A 22,146-nucleotide genomic window follows, 5' to 3' on the forward strand; every position below is an offset into this window, starting at 1 on the left:
AGCACCTGCTGTTTGCAAAACCATGGAAACATTAGAACCTTGTGAGTAATAAGTAACAGTCCAAGACATGTCTGTCCTCAAACACTGAGAAAGTAAGTGCCTGAGAGAAAGTGCTGTCAGATGTTACTTTCTGGGATTCGGGGGTCAGCGTGTCGTTAACTATAGTTCCAGACCCAGCAGGGCCCATTTGCTGTCGGCAGCTGCCTCTGCACCGGAAATGGGTGCTCCCAGTGCTCCCCGCCGCCTTGACAGAGTCGGGGGGTAGCTTGCTGGGTCAGTAATGCCGTGTAAGGTGGACCCCCGTGCTGAGACCCTCTGGCAGCCCCCAGAGGCTTTCCCGTCAGCCCGGAAGTGAAAGGTCAACAGCTTACAGATTGCACTTGGAGATGGGGAAGAGGCCTTGGTTTCTAAGAGCCAGACCGCTCTTGTCTTGATTCTGTGGTCAAGATCATCACCAAATTCAAGATTTCCTTTCTCTTTGGGGTCAAGTCTGCAGATCCTTGTACTCAGTGTCAGAGTGAAATTCATGCATGGTGGAAAGACACGACTCTTGCCCGAGATTAAAATAGACGGCAGCTGGTCTGAGAGCTCTGTGAAAAGCAGGTTCCCGTGCACATGAATGGCAGCTGGGGCTCGCATGCACGCTGAGGACGCCTCATGGGCAAGCACACACGTGTGCAAGCACTCATGTGCACCCTCTCCCTGGTGGGGGGCCTGGTTCCTTTTGCTGCCACCCCGTATTGAATTGACCACCCCCCCACCCATGGGAAGAGATGTGCGGTGTTGAAACTAACAGATACTGTTACTCCGGTGAACTGGTCCGAGACAGCTCAGAGCAGGTTTTAATCAGAACTAAACCAAACCAAATCAAATCCTGTCCTGAAAAATCAAGTTGCCTGCCCCCCTACCCCTCGAAGGCTGTGATTAGGACACCCAGCGAGTTTTCAGTGGCTGCTTCTAGTCTAGGATGGTGACACATAGGCACAATCAAGGTGACAGACCCCTTCCACCAGAACTTTGGCCTTTTCACAGGGGCTAGATTGAGGTTCTCGAATTTGAATTTTCTCAGGGATAAGCCTTATCTGTTACAGTCCAGTGAGAGAAGAAATGAATTCAGAACAGTCCTCGCAGCCCACCATAGGGGCCCACCATCGTCTTCCAAAGGATGAAGCTGTGGCTCTGAATCACGCACTGGAGCTGAAGCACCCAGGAAGCCCGGCTGCCTTGGGCGTTTTCTCTTAGAGTGGATGCTGGGGAGGGGGCCTGAGAGCAGCCTTGAGACAGGAAGTGGTCCTGAGGGGTGGACTGCGGAGGGAAGATCGTCTCGGAATCGAACGAGTCTGGGGGGGCCAACCTCGGCTGCCGTCCCTGGGTAAGTGACCCCATGTTCTGCCCGTCAGCTTCTTCAGGGGGAAAGTGGTTAAATGATCTTACAACCGAGTTTCCATAGGTGACAACCTTCAGGACTGTGGAGAGGGCTCTGTGGGGACCATGACAGCCCATCGTCCTTCAGCCCCATCTCCCGTGCCCCCATTTGGCTTAGGAACAAGACGGGGGGCTGCTGAGTAGTTGGAGAAGGGGCAAGGGTTCTTGGGGAGTGATCTCAAGCCATGGGAGTGTCCCAAGCTTTGGGGCAGATTTTGCCTCTAGAACAGAACCTGTATTATCACTGGCAGCTACAGCGGGCCGCTCTGAGGCTTGAGTTTGAAGTCTGTGTGGGGTTGGGCCACCCACTGGTCAGAGAAGCCACAGCCCTGAGCTCTGGGGGAGGGTGACTGCTCTCGAGTAGGTCGTATGCCACCAAGAGTGGGGGACAGCAACAGAAGCTGGGGTGAGGGTGGTCGTGGGCTGAACCCTTCTCAGATCCCTTAGGGACTGTCCTGCACGCCCCACGTCACTCCAGACAGCCAGCCCTGACGTGGGAGGCGGAGGAGTGACGGAATTCACGATGCGGCCCGAGGTGTACAGCGCCTCGGTCCCACATGCTGTCCCACATGCTGTGTGACCGGGGGTTGCAGCTGGTGGCCCGGGGTCTCTCTCCTTCAGAAGCATGTTGGAGGTGACCCAGGCCCAGCACCTTCCCCTCCTGCAGCCTCCCCACCCGGGGCTGGCTTCCTGTGGCCCGCCCCATGGACACTGGGCTGGCCAACGCCGATGCCCTCCTTCCTTCTGGTCCCCTAGGGCTGATCTCACCCAAATCTCGGGTCAGAGAAGCTCTAAAGATTTGACCAGAACCAAGTTCTGGACGCTCCCCATTGCCGAGTCACAGAGAGCGTTTCTGCACACACGCTCACCTTTACTGTGGAGAGGGAGCGAGAACTCGTGTCTCTGGCTGACTGCAAGTTTTTCTATCTAGCTTTCTTCCAAATCCCTTGAGGTCAGTAACTAAACAAAGTTTGCTTTCCGTAATCCCCTGCGTCTCTCTGGAGCCAGGGTTATTCAGTAAACTTCAGTAACTGAGTTGTCATCTCATGAGAAAAAAGAAGAAANGCGGCCCGAGGCGTACGGCGCCTCGGTCCCACATGCTGTCCCACATGCTGTGTGACCGGGGGTTGCAGCTGGTGGCCCGGGGTCTCTCTCCTTCAGAAGTATGTTGGAGGTGACCCAGGCCCAGCACCTTCCCCTCCTCCAGCCTCCGCACCCGGGGCTGGCTTCCTGTGGCCCGCCCCATGGACACTGGGCTGGCCAACGCCGATGCCCTCCTTCCTTCTGGTCCCCTAGGGCTGATCTCACCCAAATCTCGGGTCAGAGAAGCTCTAAAGATTTGACCAGAACCAAGTTCTGGACGCTCCCCATTGCCGAGTCACAGAGAGCGTTTCTGTACACACGCTCACCTTTACTGAGGAGAGGGAGTGAGAACGCGTGTCTCTGGCTGACTGCAAGTTTTTCTATCTAGCTTTCTTCCAAATCCCTTGAGGTCAGTAACTAAACAAAGTTTGCTTTCCGTAATCCCCTGCATCTCTCTGGAGCCAGGGTTATTCAGTAAACTTTAGTAACTGAGTTGTCATCTCATGAGAAAAAAGAAGAAAGGACCCTAAGGCCGGCCTTGCTGTGTGAATGGTCCACTGAGTGGCTGAATAGCCTTGGACACCTCCCTCCTCTGAGCCTCTGTTTTCTCCTCCATGAAATGGGAATAATAGCCCGCTACCTACCTGACTTGAACTTGATTGTTTTAGGTGAGGCTTGTACAAGGAAGAAGAGATGTGTCAGCAACCAAGGGGCAGACAGATTTAAGGGCATCTTTTATTCTGCCAGCGATGATGTAATAGAGAATGGACCTTTTGTCTTCCCTGCTTGATATATAACCCATGCAGTGATGGGCTGTCACCGTCTCAAAGAGCCACAGAAAGAGTCTGGGTGGGAGCAGTTCTTCTGCAGTCAAATGCATCCGGTAGGCAAGTCCTTTGTCTTTATAGTGGAACCGTCGGTGACAACCCGTGGGACTGGCCTGTGGGTCGTTGGCCCGGCTGAGGAAGAGCGAGGTCTGGGTAACAAGCCTGACGATGCTTTGGTGAGAAACCCAGCATTCCAATGTCTCTGTATGTTAAAACCAGCGTCCGTGTCTCTGGTTGTAGCTACTTGATGAGATGAAATGGTGCTATGAACTTGGGGGTTTGTGGATTTTGCCCAGGATGCCAGCACATTCCACAGAGGCTGCGTAAGTGCCATGTTGTGGTGACGGCAGTGTGACATCCGTATCCTCAGCCCCCTGGTTGTCCCAGTGCCCCCCTCCAGCCAGCTTCGTCCCTCCGGGAGAGTGGCAGGTGGCAGAGGGGAGCCCACAGCAATGGAGCACAGGCAGAGGTGGCCTGTCCCCTTGCCCTGGGCAGCGCCCCTGCTGAGCGCCGGGGCCGTGCTCCGAGCTGTCCGCTCGCGGCCTCTGCTGCTGCCAGTCCGGGTTCCCTTGTGTGGGATGGGTTTCCCGACAGCGCGTTGAGTGGGTGAGAGTAAGAAAGTGTGTGCCGGCAGAATTTCAGCTGAATAATGCCTCGGCTCTCCGAGCAGGAGCAGAGTCTCAAGTCCCCGGGGCTCCGAGTGACGGCTGCCCTGCTAATGACGGGAGGTGCGCATGCTTCCGTGCACCGAGGCTAGCCGGCGGCTCCGTCACTGGCCTGCGGGCCAGCTCAGGCTCCGAGTGGAACCTGTTCCCAGAATTCGCTGTGTTGCGCTTTCTAGGCGGTTAGAAACCTTTTCCGCTTGGCATTTAAGAACTCTGTGCTGGCTGGAGACTTTTTTTTAAAATGAAAGTTTCCTTTAAAAAAAACAAAAACAAAAACAATTTTCGCTTTCTTGGGAGTAGACTGGAGTTTTAAAGTAACAGGTTTTTGAAACAGCACGGGCAACTCGCCTGCATACTTATTGCATTTGTCACAGGATAAGCACTTTCCTGAGGACGTTTGCGTCCCAGCCTCTCGTTTTGCCCAGAAGTACGGTTCTTCGTGGTACATTATGTGGATTTAGCCCCATCAACTAGAACTTCTGGAATAAAGGCAATCGTTGCAAATAAAATGGAAGCCACTTAATGAGCCAGGAGGAACATTAAGTTTATCGAAACGATCTAAACCCTCATAAACCCCACTGGTAATTCGTGGTGGCCATGTCTGTTTTTACGAGCTGACTGCCTGCAGCAAACAAAACAAGAAATAATGTTTCAGTTCCTCACTTGGTCATTAGCAGGTTCGCGTCTCCCTTAATAAAGTGGTACCTCTGTCCCACGTGTCTGTTTGAGAGCCATTCCTGGGAAGACACCGGCTGGCACCGGCTGGTGGTGCTGGTCTGGTTCTCGGGCTGCAAACAGTGTGGGGAATGGCTTGTGCTCTCCTTCCAAATGGAGGGGAGACATGGATGTAATTGAAACTTACAGTGTCAGGGGATGATTTTATTCCATTATTTTTAATGCAAGTGAGGAGGTGCCCTAGTGAAAATGCTTGAAAAATAGCCCCAGAGAAGCACTAAGCTCCACCTGTGCTGTGCGGCGTGGGAGGGGGGCGCTTCTCCAGACTTCTCCCCTCCGCCCACTCTGGGGAGACGCGGTCAGAGGAGGGCAGGGCATGCAGGGAGCCACAGGTAATGAGCGCTGTGTCCACTTCCCTCCCCAGATCTCTCAGCTGATGACAGAGGCTGGCCGGGAGGGGCTGTCGGAAGCGGCGCTGAATCGCTACAATGCAGACAAGCCCTCAGCCTCCAGTGTCCCGGCCTCGCAGGGCTCCTGCGTGGCGGCTGAGACCTCCGCGGGCACCTCGGTGGCTGCGTCCTTCTTCGCAAGGTAAGAGAGGTGTCCAGACCTCAGTTCTCTGGGATCAGCCTGTCCGGTTCGGCTGTCACGTGCGCCACGGTAGCTAAGACTGGGAAGCGTTTGCGGCCCTTCTTCGGCCTCACTCAGTAACAGGGACTTTTAGCCTTCGCACTGTTGACATCTTGGGCTAGGTAACTCTTTGTTGTGGGGACCGTCCTGAGCCTCCCAGAATGCTTAGCAGCACCCTGGCCTCGAGCCACTGGATTCCGATGGCACCTTCTCCAGTTGCGACAACCAAAAATGTCTCCGGTCATTGCACACGTTCCCTGGGTTGTGGAGACCCACTGTTCTAAAAATATGCGGCTGTAAAGATGGTCTTCCAGGGAATGAGGACCTTTGTGGGTGCAGCCCTGTGGCTGGTGTTTCCAGATTTATCTTCTCATTACCGAATAAGCTGCTTAAATATTAACCATTATATGGATGGCAGATTTCTGCCTTCTTGACACACTAGCTGGATAGTTATCGAATCCTATCCAGCTAATCTTAGAAACTTTGAAAACACGGGGAACAAAAAGGAAAGGTATTTCAGCAATGTTTTCTGCCTAGTTTTAGCAACATGGTGGAGACAGCGCAGCAGACAGGGCACAGCTGAGCCCGAGCACACGTCAGGGGTGTCTGAATGCGGTCCCCCGACTATACGAATGAGGAAACTGAGGACCAGGAGAGTGAACCTGCGAGTTCATTTACAGCAAGGCCAGAAATAGAAACCGGGTTCCTCTGCTTCCCACCCCGCACCCCCTGCCACGATTCATTCTTCATTGGATACTTGGAACTCGGCCTCAGAAAACTGTTTCTGCCTCAGACTTGTCAGCTCCTGCGGTTGAAATACGTATGAAATCAGAAGACCCCCTTGGGTTTCAGTTCCAGGCCTGCCTCGGTTTCCCCATCTGTAAAGTGAGGGTGACACCCGCCCCTCGGGGCTGCCCTGAGGGTTAAGATGAGTGTGAGTTATAAGGTACCGTAGAAACAAATGTTCATTCAGTATGGCCTTGGCTAGTAGGTTGGTAGGAAGGAATCGTGTGCGGCCTTTCTTGTCACCCTCATGAACGGTGACATCGAGAGCACAAATGTGAGGGCGGGGCTTAGGTCAGGAGACCTGTCAGGGGAGTGGGACCGGAGTGGGAGTGGGATTTACGGACAGGCAAAGGAACATCGGGGGCAGGGGCGGGGATGGCAGATGACTGGCAAAGCCGGTCTTCTCTGAGACTTGCTTGTGCAGCCAAGGGGTGAGTGGAGACACTGAGCTGAACCCCACGTGGAAGGGCCAATGACGTCGGTTGGGGAGACCCTGCAGGTGATGTGGGTGATAAAAGCCGAAACTCATGGTCTCAGAAGTGAAACGGCTTGTGGTTCGAGCTCTCAGAGCTGGCAAGGATCCACGGGGCTGCCTGAATCATCATTTTGTTGTGTCGAAAGCTGATAGCACTTGGACCATAACGGTCGGTGTTTGAAGGGTTTATAGTGTATACTGGGGGCAGGGGGAGTACCATGTGAAAAAGAAAAATTCTTCATATGTATGTCTACACACATATACAGGGTGGGGCAAAAGTCGGTTTATAGTTGGGAGTGCACGAAACACAGTTTATCCTTGTATTATTATTGCATTGTTTTACATGTGAACAACAGTAAACCGACTTTTGCCCCACCTTGTATATGACACATACAACATATATTATACATGTAATACGTGTCCAAAGAGGGAGGCGGCATTCAACTAACCTCCCTGTCACCAATGGGAACCTGGAGCAGAGGACTGAGTATCTGGCTCAAGACCCACAGTGTCCAGGGACAGAACCAGGCAGGGACCCAGCTCAGCTCCCTGGGTCCCCAAGGCCCATGTCAGTGAAGACCAGCCCGACCTGTGTTGTCAGGCAGCGAACCCAGTTGAGTGTCAAGGGCTTTGCTGCTCCGGGAAAGCAGCGCCGTGTGCAGCAGCCTTGGAGAGGGGTGACGTCTGGATCCCCTGCTGGTGCCACAGTCGGAAACATTTCGTGCTTGGGGTCTGCTGTAGACAGACGGGTGTGCCTTTGTGCACAGGGCTTCCGGGGCAGAGTCGGCTCGCACGGCTCAAATCCCAGCACCTCTCAACTCTCTCTCCTGGATCTTGTGGTGGAAACGCAACCCTCTGCAGCTCCAAGTGAGCACACAGAGTGGCCAGCTCTTAGGACGCTGCGCAAGGCGTCATTTCACTTTACATGGGCATGACACCATTTACTAAATTTGTGGCCAGCGTGACTGACATTCACTGAATACCCAGAATGCATCACTCACTGTACTAAGCTCTCAATGGGCAACATCGCCCTTTAACCCTGTAAGGGTTTCCCTTGGTTCACGGATAAAGAAAGAAGCGTCCTGAGGCCGAGTCACTGACCCAAAACTGCACGGTTGGGAAGGGGCTGCGTGGGGACTCGACCTTCATGGCCCTTGTTGCTGTTCCACTCTAGAGGAGTGACTGGGTTAGGTGGCCCCTGCAGTGTCCTTGAGCAGGCAGAGTAGCAACAGTGACAAAACCCCGGAGCGCTGAGGGCTGCAGCTGTCTGCTGTGGCAGGAGCCTTTCTTTTGAAATATTTCCTTTTCAGAGCTATGGGAAGAGGTCTGGGTGGCCCTTGTTGCATTTCGGAGATTCAGCAGCTNTAAAGAAAGAAGCATCCCGAGGCCGAGTCACTGACCCAAAACTGCACGGTTGGGAAGGGGCTGCGTGGGGACTCGACCTTCACGGCCCTTGTTGCTGTTCCACTCTAGAGGAGTGACTGGGTTAGGTGGCCCCTGCAGTGTCCTTGAGCAGGCAGAGTAGCAACAGTGACAAAACCCCGGAGCGCTGAGAGCTGCAGCTGTCCGCTGTGGCAGGAGCCTTTCTTTTGAAATGTTTCCTTTTCAGAGCTATGGGAAGAGGTCTGGGTGGCCCTTGTTGCATTTTGGAGATTCAGCAGCTGTAAGGTGAGAATCACAGTCCTGAAAAAGAGATGAGAGCTCTGGCCGGTATGGCTCAGTTGTTTGGAGCGTCGTTCTGTAACCGAAAGGCTGCAGGTTTGATTCCTGGTTAGGGCACACACCTAGGCTGCGGGTTTCATCCCCTGTCCAGGTGCGGGCATGTGTGACCAGGCCTGGACACAGGCGCCCAGTCTGGCAGAGATCCCTGGTCCAGTCACAAACAAGTCAACTAGTCCATGTCTCTCTCTCACATCGATGTTTCTTTCTCTCCTTCCTCTTGCTCTAAAAGCAGTGAAAAAATGTCCTTGGTGAAGATTTAAAAAAAAAACCCATGAGACTTGTGGCCATGGCTGCTCCAAGCGTGGTCTCTGGTCGGCGGCTGGGCCAGCTGCTATTGGTCTGTGACAAGTGCAGAATTGAGAGGAGGCAGTTAGAAACTTTGGAGCAAGTTGACGGAGTACTTTTATGTCTGTTGAATCCAAGAACTAAAAAGTAGGGCTCGTATGTTGACTGTGATTGGAAATAAAAGGAAACAAGTGTTCTCGCCACAGTTCGGGAAGCACGGCTTTAGAACATGGGGAAGCCCAAAGCATGTGTCCCTGTAGGCCTCCCTTACCAGAATTTCTTTTTTTTTTTCTTTGTAAAAAATATTTTATTTATTTATCTTTAGAGAGGAAGGGAAGGAGAGAAGGAGAGAAACATCAATGTATGGTTGCCTCTTGTGAGTCCCCTCCTGGGAACTGGTCTGCAATCCAGGCACGTGCCCTGACTGGGAATCCAACCGCGATCGTGTGGTTCGCAGGCCCGCGCTCAATCCACTGAGCCACACCAGCCAGGGCCAGGATTTCTGCTTTTAAGTATTATCATACTGGTCCACTGCCTTTGCCTCAGAATTTTAGTATCCAGATTTTAGAAAAACACTTTTGGGTGGGGAAGTATAGTAATAGTGGCCGGCAAAAGTAACACTCAAAATATGAAGAGGAATCCAACAGAGATATTGGCACACTTGATCTTCAAGTCGTTTAATGATTGTGTTGGCTCTGAACTTCTCAGATGAGATCATCTCTTTTGCAGACTCCCGTGTTAACACGAAGTGGTGAATGAAAGAGGGAGTGATTCCATTCTCCCACATGCTGGCTGTTAATTTTGGATAAAATCTTACTTATGTGCTTTAGCCTCGAAGGTATGAAGCACACAAAGCCCTTGGGTGAGTCCTAGACGTGGTGGGATGCACCCAAGGCGGTGAGAGGTCAAGGCAGTGGGAACCTCATTTTTATTTGAAGAGCAGTGAACAAATTCCCGATTACGCATCAAATTGCCTTGAACCCTGGTATAAATAAAGCAAATTTTTCAGGTGACCCCATATGTTCGCATCGGTGTTCTTTCCCAAATGGCCCAAATAACTAGGTAAAATCGTGCTGTTGCTTTTGTTTTAGTTCACAGAGAAAATGAACCAACCTCTGCAGGATTTTTGTCTTTAGGGTTTGCAATACAGTGAGAACTGCTAGCTAGCATGTAAGCTTTTCAAAGACAAGTTCAAGTGTGGCGGAGCTGGTGCTGCCATGGCTGTGGAGCTGAGAGCCCAAGTGCTTTCAGTCCCGTTTCCAGACATGACTTTTAGTGGAAAGCTTGGGTGTTTCGTGGTTGGTTTTTTTTTTTTTGGTTGGTTTTTTTTTTTTTTTTTTTTTTTTTTTTTTTTTTTTTTTTTGCCTACAGCTGTCACGTTTAGGTCACAACCTTTGCAAGACCATCATTACTTATTACTAAATTCCAATCACATTTTCAAGTAAAATGATTTAAGGGCACTTTTGATTATCAATGATTTTTTAAAAGTTCCCTATATTCTTCATGTAAATTAATGTCTTTAAATCTGTTTTCCTAGGTTTTGGTTAAGTCAGGTTACTCAGTGCCTTCAAATCCTCAGTTCTCTGTCCTTTTACTCATCATTGGGTTCAGCGTGTTAGAGCATCTCTCTCTCTCTCTGTTTTTCAGTAATGGGGTTATTTTGTACTTTCTTCATAAACGTTCTCTCCTTCACACAGTTTTTTAGTACTTGATTAAAAATACCTCTGTCCTTGGGTTTAGAATTTTTCGAATAAATTTGGTGTTCATCTCAGTCTCTGGTTGCCCTAAAATTCACTTTATGGGAACCATTTGCTCTGTTTTCTCTTCCTCGCCTGCCAGCCTATCTCTCCTTTCCTTCCACCAGCTCCTTCAAGTCCTTGACTTTTTCCCAGGCTCATTCTTCTATTGGGGATGCCGTTGTATTTCTGTCCGTCTCAGCCTCATGTGCGATTTCTTCCATCTTTGGCCTTTGACTGCTCCTTGCGTTGCCCAGCGGCCTTGCCCAAGCCCCTTGAGCACATCACTGAGGATTTATGACGACTTGATCAGCGCCCCATGGAGATCGGAAGTTGTGGCATTGAGACCAAGACCAGCTCAGGTTCCTGGGGTCAGGGCCACGGTGAGGTGAGCCGAAAGGGTTGACTCCTGGCTCAGAGGCCCTCCATCACCACCCCTGCGGGACCTCCTCTTAGTACTGTGAACTGTTGTTACTGATTTTAGGCAGGGAAGGGCCTGCCTAAAAGTTTCCATGTTCTCGCTGACAGCCAGCTCACACGGTGCCTTGTTTCACTGATGACAGCAAATGCTTTTCATGTATATAATCTGTACAGCGGAGAATTTCTTTAGTCTTTGGGCAAGTGAACGTATCACAGCTGTGCTTGGTTAGAGGCTGGGAGTTTATTAAGTCAAAGACAGATGAGGGGGAGTGTGAAATCGCTCCCAGTTTTCTTGCTCTTCCATCAGGTACAGTTCCCTCTAGGGAAGCCCACGTCTTCCCGCTATAAATACACCAACAGTTATGAGCAGAGAAAAACGATGCTGAACACACCACGGTTGGTCTCAGGTGACCTTGCAGGTGACCTGTGGAGCTGGGTGCACGAGATCTGACTCCAGTCAGTTCCCTGTGGAGAGACGGGGCAGTGTCTCCACCTCGTTTGACAGGTTAGAAGGTAGTTTCTAGCCCCATGTCCGTTACAATGATGCGATACCTCTACAAAACAAAACAAAAAATCTAAGAGCTTTTAGAAGCTCATATATGGAACGTCTCTATATAATTGTTATGTGTTTCCCCTCTTGTTTTGTTTTCGCCGAAACAATTTGTACCTACCCTGCCTCTTCCCTCTTTCCAGCATCTCATTCTTGCCTGCTGTCTGCTGCTTCCCCCTTCTCCACCGTCCCCCTCGGGCTCCCAGTCACCCTGTTCTGTGACTTCCTATGGAAGTGGGGCTTCCACTGAGCTCCCGGGGGGCACACGGCCATCATGTGTAATCAGGCCATTTGCTCACGGGACAAGCCCAGTAGTGGAAGGGGCAGGTGGGGCTCAAATCCGACCACCACGCTGCTGCGGGCTGAGCCAGGTGCCTCCTGCCGGGCTCCACCCACCCAGGCGGGCATCTTTACCTCAGCTGTGCGGAGGTGCAGTCTGGGCCCTGCTACGCCAGCCGTTCCTGCCCCCTTCCCTGGCGGAGAAGCAGGGTCGGGCGGTGATTTTTGGAGCCAACCTTCCGCCCCCTGGGATTCTGGTTTATTTACTTCCGGCAGGTTACAGCCTTACTTTTCTCAGAAGAAACTCCACGGACTCCTCGGAAAAGAAGGGCCTCTTTCTCCTGTATATTGATAAAGGGGACTTTCAGGAATCAATAGTTTCAGGAGTATGGTTTCACTTGAATCCACATTGGTTGCAGTATAAAAGGAAAACCTGAAGAAGAGGCCACATGTACATTTAGGGTCATCAGATTTCAAGGGCCCCCCAGAAACGGTTTCAGGTGTTTGCGGCATGAAGAAATAAATCCTTGATTGCTTATGAGATGTGGCAACAGTGCTGAAGAAAAAGTGGCCATAGTTCAATGTCTACATTATTATCCTTTATTTTTTTAATATATTTTATTGATTCTGCCATTACAGTTGTCCCATTCCCCCCCTTCATTCCCCTCCACCCTGCACACCCGCCATATTTTGGACTGTTCGTGCCTGTTACGAATGAGGAGCAGAGCCCTAGGTGTTCACCAGGGCGGGGCCACACAGTCACTGGGTTGTGACGCTGTATGGGGGGGTGGGGTCAGAGGAAAGCATTGATGGTCCCCTCTGCTGCCTCCCGCAGCTGGGCCCGCGCGCCTCATCCCACTGAGCGAGAATGTGTGACCGAGGTCAGCCTGCTGCCTTGGGCCCTCACTGGGTCCACGCTGCTACCCCTGCTGCCTGCGAGCCTGGGTGGGGGGATCCTTCCTGCCTGACCCTGCTCCGTTGCTGGCTCCGCCCCTCTTACTGGTCCGTTTGAATGGTTCGTTGTTGTCCGACTTCCGTATAATTCCATTTTCTGTTCTTTGGCTGTGTCTTTGTTCTCCAAACCTTTGTTGTATTCAAACTTCGTTGTGGGAGAAGGCACATTGTTTCCACCTATGCCTCCATCTCGGCGGAAGTCTCCAATGTCTACACTATTATCCTTTATGCTAAAAAAATCCTAGGCCCAGGCCAGCTAGTTCAGTTGGTTAGCGCATCATCCTGATACACCAAGGTTGCAGGTTTGATTCCCAGTCAGGGGACATAGAAGAATCAACCAATGAATGCAGAAGTAGTTGGGATGACAAAGTAATCTTTCTCTCTCTCTCTCTCAAATCAACTAATTAAAAACAAACCCTAAACAGAGAAGCCGACCCTAGCTGTCTCCAGGCCTGTTCTCTTTGGGGCTGTGCAGTCTGCAACAGCGTGGCACTCGGGCATTCTGGTTGGGGGTCTNTCCACCCTGCACACCCGCCATATTTTGGACTGTTCGTGCCTGTTACGAATGAGGAGCAGAGCCCTAGGTGTTCACCAGGGCGGGGCCACACAGTCACTGGGTTGTGACGCTGTATGGGGGGGTGGGGTCAGAGGAAAGCATTGATGGTCCCCTCTGCTGCCTCCCGCAGCTGGGCCCGCGCGCCTCATCCCACTGAGCGAGAATGTGTGACCGAGGTCAGCCTGCTGCCTTGGGCCCTCACTGGGTCCACGCTGCTACCCCTGCTGCCTGCGAGCCTGGGTGGGGGGATCCTTCCTGCCTGACCCTGCTCCGTTGCTGGCTCCGCCCCTCTTACTGGTCCGTTTGAATGGTTCGTTGTTGTCCGACTTCCGTATAATTCCATTTTCTGTTCTTTGGCTGTGTCTTTGTTCTCCAAACCTTTGTTGTATTCAAACTTGGTTGTGGGAGAAGGCACCCTGTTTCCACCTATGCCTCCATCTCGGCGGAAGTCTCCAATGTCTACACCATTATCCTTTATGCTAAAAAAAATCCTAGGCCCAGGCCAGCTAGTTCAGTTGGTTAGCGCATCATCCTGATACACCAAGGTTGCAGGTTTGATTCCCAGTCAGGGAACATAGAAGAATCAACCAATGAATGCAGAAATAGTTGGGATGACAAAGTAATCTTTCTCTCTCTCTCTCAAATCAGTTAATTAAAAACAAACCCTAAACAGAGAAGCCAACCCTAGCTGTCTCCAGGCCTGTTCTCTTTGGGGCTGTGCAGTCCGCAACAGCATGGAACTCAGGGCATTCTGGTTGGGGGTCTAGACGAGAGACAACGGTCCGTGTCCGCAGCCCTCGTCCGTCTCCCGCTGCAGGGGACGTGGAGGACGGGGCCTTTCTCTGCGGAACAAGCCCTTTGTCTGCCTGATGGCCGGCCGGGGTGTTGGCACTCACCTCCCAGCATCTGGGAGTCCTCTGCACAGCTCCGCCTCGGTGGAAAACCCGATTCGTGCCTTGGTGTGGAGGTTGAAGGTAAAGCGTTTTTAGTGAGCCTGCAGGGTTCAGATCGTCTCAGTGTCGGGCACTCCAGTTCTTAGTGTGCACTCTGTCTTTTCGCCTGGTGTGGGGGGCGGGGAAGAGGAGTGTTGGGCGAAGCACAGAGGGAGGGAGGCGGGGTGGCCCGCGGTGGAGCCCGCCGCCTGCCACCGACATCCTGGCTCTCTGACCCTCCCTCAGCCCCGCTTCCTTCTACTTATTGGAGACCCCCGCAGCTGCTTGGCAGGAGTGCGCCCAGGATGGAGTGAAAATGAAGTAGGACCGCGCGAAGCCCGCCTAGGCCGAGGGAGGCTGCTGAGGTGGCACCTGTCTCGGAAGGATGGAACCCCGCCCTCAGTGGGCAGTTCTGTGACTTCCCAGTGTGCTCTTTCAAGCTGATGACTTTTTAAGAAAGATTTTACCTATTTATCTTTAGAAGGGAAGGGAAGGAGAGAGGGAGAGAAACATCAACATATGGTTGCCTCTTATGCGTCCCCTGCTGGGAACTGGCGCATAACCCAGGCATGTGCCCTGAGTGGGAATCGAACCCTGATCCTTTGGTTTGCAGGCCCGTGCTCAATCCACTGAGCTACACTCGCCAAGGCTCCAGCTGATGACTTTGGTCAAGCTCACCCTGACAGTGTGTTGACATGCCACTTTGTAATCTGGCCTGGTGACAACCTAGGACCTCTGTGGCACTAGTCCAGGTCAAGCACCATGCCTCTGAGGACACAGCTGCCTACCTGGGGCCGAAGACCACAGTTTGCCCTTCAGGCCTCAGCGAGGCAGAAGCAGGTGTCCCGGGTGATGGAAGACATCTGAGACCCACTCGGAGAGAGACCTCCCTTCCCGGGCAGCTTAGTGAGCTGCCTGCGCACTTCCAGATCTTTTGAAGGGTTTCACTCTGTAGCGTGATGCCCCAGCACTGATGATCAGAAAGGCAACAAAGGGAAGAAAGGGAGGAGCAATGACGAATCCTCCTACCATGTAGCTCAAGTGCAGGGAGCTAGAATTCTGCCATGACGCTAACAGTGAAAATGAACCAAACGGTCAGTAGAATAGGAGTAAAAGGGGGGAATGTTCCCTCCTGTGTTAATCGCCTCATGATTTGAATTGGGCGCCGTGATTTGAAGGTGGAGGGTGAAGCGTCACGGAGTCAATTCAGACGGGGCACAGGAGTGAGCTGTGTACTGAAGAAGAGGGCGGGTGGGGCCAGGATACAATTTCATCCACTGGTTATGCTTAAAATCTGTCTCCTGGGCTGCGCTTCTCCCACCTCCCTACTGCAGTGCCTCTGTAACGGACTTCCTCTCTTCAGTACGTACTGATTTAACAACAGTGAGGGCCTGTGTTTATGGAGGGTTTCCTAAAGGCCACACACCAAGCTGAGTTCTTTACAGGTATGTGAACATCAGAAGCCCCCAGGAGTTGGTCTTCTTACTGTCCCATGACTTAGATGTGGAAATGGAAGCCCAGATGGGTGAAGCGGCTTGACTGAGGTCAGGGAGCTAGCAGGTACTCGGGCCAGGCTGTCCGAGCCCTTGAACCAGAGTTGTGAGCACCATAAGGGTACAGCCAGTTGTCTCTCTGTTCTTGGCTGAAATGTTCGTCGAATGAATCAAACTCAAGATGGGTGGTGATGGGGAGCACTCATGAAGTCTCAGCACACGGACGGCAGCAGAGACTAAGGGAGATGATGGGTCCACAGCAGCCACAGAAGCTGCAGGGAGAATGTTTTGACTGACTGTTCTTGTCTAATTTTGCTAGTTACTAAAATGTTGCTTCCTCTGTTACTCAGAGTAAGAGCTAGAGGTTTTTCAGTGACTTACAAGGCTTTCTCTTTAGTCTGCCCTCCCCCCAACTCTCAATTACTCTCTCCCTTGCTTACTGAGCTCTAGGCACCTTGACCTTCCTTTTCTTCAAGACTGTCTCCTCCTCCTTGCCTTTGCTCTTTCCAGTCTCTCTGCTCTTTCTCCAGATAACTGCATGGCTCAGCCCTGTCTTCAGATCTTTGCTCAAATGCCACTTACTGGCAAGGTCTTCCCTGCCTTCCCTACTGAGTATTCCAACTATTCTCTCTCCGCATCCCTCCTCCCACATCATACCTATTGTCTTATGAGTATTTGTTGAGTGAATGAATGAATGAATGAATGAATCTCAGGCTAAAAAGGAGATGGGCAGCTAAGTCTCCAGATTGTTCTCCATTACAGTTCTTTGAGAAGTTCATGTCTTTTCCCACTCAGTTCAAACTTCCTGCTCAGAAATGAAATTATTCTTTTAGCTTCAGGACATTTTGGGGAGATAGCATCATAAGAAAGCTCGGGCAAAGCTATTATTGGGAAATTGAAAGTCTTATGGAAATATAAGTACCCGGTTGTATCTTCAAGAGGAGGGTTTATAAGAGGTGGGACAAACGGCGTTGCCCGGGGTCATCAACCCAAGAAAGAGTTAAAACCGAGGAAAGAGTTATGAGTTACAGGGTGAGCACAGACGCGGCGGAGCTCTCCATCTTTCTTCCCGTCTCGTTGAAAACCTGTCTTTTCCTCCCTTGAAGAAATGTCTCTGCTCTCTGTCCCCCGCTTTGATGTATTAGTTTAATTCTATAGCTGTCTTAGTGAAGTATGTAAAGCATTTGGGGATAACATCATGTGGAAGACGTTATGGAAACTAAAGCTGTGTTATGTTACGTGGCATTGGGTAGAGGTTCAGTATGCCCAGGGTCACGCTGTTGATGCAAACGCAGCCTGTCCCTGTGGTGTCTGGCAGCCGAGTAAGAGCATGGGCAGGAGGAATCTCAGGAGTAGAGTTACCCTGGTCTCATTAGACACACAGGTAGAACCGAAGTATAAGGAGGTCTAGTTGAAGTTTCTGCTTTTCATGCTGAAAGATGTCCCTGAAAGTGGGATCTTTCTTTTCTTGCCTCTAAAATGGAAGTAATGAATTTTTCTTTTGCTTCTCTCTGGCTCCTAACGTGTAGATTTCATGAGGGCAGGAACTGTCTAATTCCCCCCCACCCCCTTTTTTAACCTCATGCCTGGTGAACAAGATGAACTCAGTAAATGAAAGTTGAAGGAATGAGCCAACCACACCTGAAAACTTAGGTCAGCTGCCTTCCCCAAGGAGCAAAATGCTTAAAGAAGTGAAAACTTAAGAGAGACTATGGGTTTGGGCTTGAAAATAGCTAAATTTATTGTGTAGTCTCAGAGTTATCATTATTGCAAACACTAGGATTAGTGACAAAAACAATTCTGATGGGTAAGAAAACAAAGGGAATATTTTTCATAACTGATTTCAACACAGGTTGAGCCGTACACTATTTCTGATTGTCATCTTTTAATTTGACGCATGCAAAAATGATCCAAACATCCCACTGTAATCAGATGCTTTTCTTAGCACCTGGTGTGCTCGTTCGAGAAGCACGCCGAAATTCGGGAAATAGGATTTTATGAGCCTGGAAATAATGGCTTCTGTCATTTTCTTGGCATCCTCCAAACCCAAAGCCTTACAAGTCCACGGTCTGTCCTTTTCAACCCTAGCAAAGAAAGAAAGGGCCTTAGTGGTAACAAAGAAGGAAAAATTCTCTCAGGCACCTGTGGGGAAAAGGATGTAATCAGCACCAGGCAAGCCACTTCCGATAAAAAACGAGCGGATCTAAGCCATCGCTCACAATTTATTTCCAGTGTTTTAGGTGCTTCAGAAAACAAATGTGGTTCATTTTTTCCTCAAATAAATTTTCATTTATTATCCTCTCTGTCCCCTTTGCTGCTCAACTGGAAGTAGCAAGGCAGCTTTTACCGGGCAAGCAGAGTATTTCTGAACCCGACTCTGCAGAATTTCAGAGGCACATTCTAGGGCTACAAAACACAGTGAACAGTCTTAAGTCCCTATACATGCTCTCACCACTTACAAGTGTTTAGACACCAAAACAAGGCCTTGTTTCCGCCCTGGGGGAGCTCCCAGGGTCAGGCTAGAGTTCAGAGGGGCAGTGGAGGGGTGCCAAGGGTTGCAGCGTGTCATGGAGTCTGCTCTGGCCGGGGTCCAGGCTGTCGCGGGACCTCAGCCCCTCACATACCACTGTTTCCAGGGGCCTGATTCTCCAGGTGGGCGTGGGCAGCTGCCATGGGTTCTCTTGGCCCCCATGCCCCCGAGACTCTCTGATCGTNCAAGGCCTTGTTTCCGCCCTGGGGGAGCTCCCAGGGTCAGGCTAGAGTTCAGAGGGGCAGTGGAGGGGTGCCAAGGGTTGCAGCGTGTCATGGAGTCTGCTCTGGCCGGGGTCCAGGCTGTCGCGGGACCTCAGCCCCTCACATACCACTGTTTCCAGGGGCCCGATTCTCCAGGTGGCCGTGGGCAGCTGCCACGGGTTCTCTTGGCCCCCACGCCCCTGAGACTCTCTGATTGTCAGTCTCTGAGCAAAACTGCTCATTCCCCGGGCCCGTGCAGCACTGGGGCTCTGCCCAAGGGCCTTCTCTGGCTGCTGGGGCCTGCCCACTGCTCTCCTGTGTGGGGACAGGCCAGAGGGCCAGGGAGGCAGTCCTTTGCAAAGCAGCCCCCAAGTGAGGCTTTTGGGTGAGAAATACCCCCAACTCCATTGCCCCTTGGCAGGGATAACGCTGAAACGGGGTCCACCATGTGTCCCATATGTTATAAGTAGGGTTGAGGCATAGTTGCATACATCAGTTTGATGCCACACCTTCTGGTGGCTTCCTTCCCTCTCTGTCTCACTTTTCCACTCCCCTCCCCCTGCTTCCTGGAATCACCAACCAATTAAACCTGGTAGCACCCTCATCTTTTTCCAGAGATGCTTCTAAGGAAATCCAGTATAAGGTATTGGTAATATATCCTCATCCACCCACCCATCCATCCCTTCACCCATCCATCCCTTCACCCATCCATCCCTTCACCCATCCATCCATCCATCCATCCCTTCACCCCTTCACCCATCCATCCCTTCATCTATCCCTCCCTCCCTTNCACCCATCCATCCCTTCACCCATCCATCCATCCATCCATCCCTTCACCCCTTCACCCATCCCTCCCTTCATCCATCCCTCCCTCCCTTCATCCATCCCTCCCTCCCTTCATCCATCCCTCCCTCCCTTCATTCATCCCTCCCTCCCTCCCTCCCTTCATCCATCCCTCCCTCCCTCCATCCATCCATCCCTCCCTCCCTCCCTTCATTCATCCCTCCCTCCCTCCCTTCATTCATCCCTCCCTCCCTCCCTCCTTCCATCCATCCATCCCTCCATCCCTCCTTCCATCCCTCCATCCCTCCATCCCTCCATCCCTCCATCCCTCCATCCCTCCGTCCCTTCGTCCCTCCCTCCCTCCATCCATCCGTCCATCCTTTCATCCATCTGCCCATCCCTTCATCTATCCGCCTATCCCTTCATCCATCCGCCCATCCTTTCATCCATCAGCCCATCCCTTCATCCATCAGCCCATCCCTTCATCCATCCGTCCATCCCTCCATCCATCCCTCCATCCATCCCTCCGTCCATCCGTCCGTCCATCCCTCCATCCATCCGTCCGTCCCTCCATCCATCCATCCCTCCATCCCTCCATCAGTCCATCCCTCCATCCATCCCTCCATCCATCCCTCCATCCATCCGTCCATCCCTCCATCCATCTGTCCATCCTTTCATCCGTCCATCCTTTCATCCATCCGTCCATCCGTCCATCTCTTCGTCCATCTGTCCATCCCTTCATCCATCTGTCCATCCATCTGTCCATCCTTTCATCCATCCGTCCATCCCTTCATCCATCCCTTCATCCATCCATCCATCCCTTCATCCATCCATCCATCCATCCATCCATCCATCCGTCCGTCCATCCAAAACACCATCCAGCTAGCCAGTACTTGGTAAGCCCTTACTGTATGCCAGGCATTATATTAGACACTGAGGGTAGTAAGAAGGCTGGTACTGCCACCAGGGAGCTGCTAGTCCAGAGGAGCAGCCAGTCCTCTTACCAGACAGTTACAGACAACATGGGGAAGTTCAGGACCGAGAACTCTGAGTATCACTCCCCTGAGTCTTCAGGTGGTTGGGAAGTTACAGATGACTTCACAGCACACTCATTATGATCAGAAATGAGCTTATTTATTCATTTCCTTACCAGCTTATAGCCTGTCTCCCCTTCCAGAATGTAAGACCCATGGACTTGTCTGTCCTGTTCCATCCTTGTGCCCTCAGCTCTTAACACAGGGCCGGCACCTGGTAAATCCTCGGTGATCGCATCTCAGAAGCGTTATGGGGTCTGCCGTGGAGAGTCTCTGTCGGCGGGAGAAGTTCATCTGTGTCCCAGAGCAGCCGAGCTCCACTCTGGAAGCAGAGTTTCAAAATACCCCGATCACCTCTGCTCAGGGCTGAAGGGGGAGAGCGGAGTTCCCCAACCCCCGTCCCACGCCACCAGGCTCTGCGGGCAGGGGCTTCCTTCCCGTCCCCCCTCCTTAGGAACTAAGGCATTTGCCCAACCGGTTCATCACACCTAGAATCAGCACCAAGTTTCAGTTGAAAATACTTCCTGTTCTGTGCAAGCGTGCTCTTCATCCTTCCTTCCTCAGTGTCCTGTGCTGTTCACATGTTCAACCACATCCTCACGCCTCTTCGGTAAATGGGAGGATCCCTTCTCATTTGTCACCTAAGATGTGAGCATTTTATTCTAGCTTTCACACTGAAGAGCCAGAAAATGCAACTAGATATTGTTCATCTTTAAGCCCCTTCATGGTCCCAATGGCCAACCACGGCCTTCGAGAGGGTGGCGGGTTTCCTACTTTGCATGGCTCTCATTTCCTTTAAAGCTGGAAGCACAAGACAAGTTGATTTATGGAGCCTAGATCCCACTTAGCTGTGGGGAGGGAAGCAAAGGGTTGTTCCAACTGTAGTAAATGTAACCATCACTGGTTTTTCTTGACACATTCAGGGAAGAAACCAGGCTCACATTACTGTTGTCGCAGGAGCTCATAAATTCAACATAGCCAGTCCGTATCCCATACACCTGGAACTTCAGACTCGCAATGGTTTATTCTGTGATTGCCCCCTTCCCAAAAGGGCCATGGCGGGAGGCTTGTGGCTTAAACAGGCTCTCGCACCATAGCTTTAAAATCCGAGCAGTGATTCACCCACGTCTTTTGACGGTTGCTAAATATTTTTTTTCTTCTGGGGATAAGGAATTTAATTTACTCGGAGTTTAGACTCTAAGAATTTGGCCCCGCTTAATTTTTCCCTCTAACTATTCTCTCTTGTTACTCTCCCCTCTCTCTGGTTTTGGGTTTGTTATTTTACATAAATTTCAAAACAAGTCTAGTGGTGTGAGCAACAAAATGCAGGAAAAGTCTTCTTCATTTTCGCTTTGTTCGGAGCCATAACTTCTTATGCACTCAAATAGTACGTCCCAGGAGGGCTGATGGGATGAATTTGATTAGCCTCTTCGGTGTTTTGGCACCTGCAACCCAGAGAGCTTCCAAGAGTGGGGAAATGATTTTTTCACCGGTCCCTGTGGGATTGTTTGTCACCTGGGCCCTGTAGCTTCCGACTGGCACTTGCCAGAGGCTAAGACTGGGTGGCCCTGGTGGGCACAACGACTGGTACATCTCCCAGGCCCCGTGGACTTTTACTTTTCCATTTTGTTCTTTGAGAACTGTGTTTACATTTCTTTGAGAAATGCATAAATCAAGGCGAGGGAGAGGATATGCTTTATTTAGATTTTTCGGAAAGTTTTAAAAGAGTATGTTATACTGGAAGCGGTGGAAATCTGTTTTCACTCCCATACCACCCAGCTCTCCGTGCTTGGGATTTAGCAGAGAGAAATTAAGACATGTTCACGCAAGCACTGGTACGTGAAAGTTCATAGCAACTTTTTTCATAATAACCAAAAACTGGAAACAGGCCAAGTGTCCACCAACTGATACATGGATAAACAAAGTGTGGAATATGCATACTGGGGAATATTCCTGAGAATTTTTTAATCGTTGGTATGTGCAAGAAAATGGATAAACCTCAAATAATTATAGTGAGTGAAAAAAGCCAGACTCCCCCACGAAGACAGAAGAGTACACATGGTATGATTTCATTTATATCAAATTATAGGCTATACAAACTAA

General features: G+C 51.1%; 1 protein-coding gene across 1 annotated transcript in view; it reads left to right on the forward strand.

The window, feature by feature from the left end:
• KIF26B (kinesin family member 26B) overlaps nucleotides 1-22,146 on the forward strand; it is a 373,684-nt gene that overhangs the window by 173,750 nt on the left and 177,788 nt on the right. The window contains exon 4 of the mRNA XM_037069373.1: nucleotides 5,100-5,266. Within this exon, the coding sequence (XP_036925268.1) occupies nucleotides 5,100-5,266 (167 nt within the window). The remainder of the gene's footprint in view (nucleotides 1-5,099; nucleotides 5,267-22,146) is intronic.

Source organism: Sturnira hondurensis, unplaced genomic scaffold, assembly GCF_014824575.4.
Source record: "Sturnira hondurensis isolate 20B ecotype Veracruz unplaced genomic scaffold, ASM1482457v3 Scaffold0018525, whole genome shotgun sequence".
NCBI lineage: Eukaryota > Metazoa > Chordata > Mammalia > Chiroptera > Phyllostomidae > Sturnira > Sturnira hondurensis.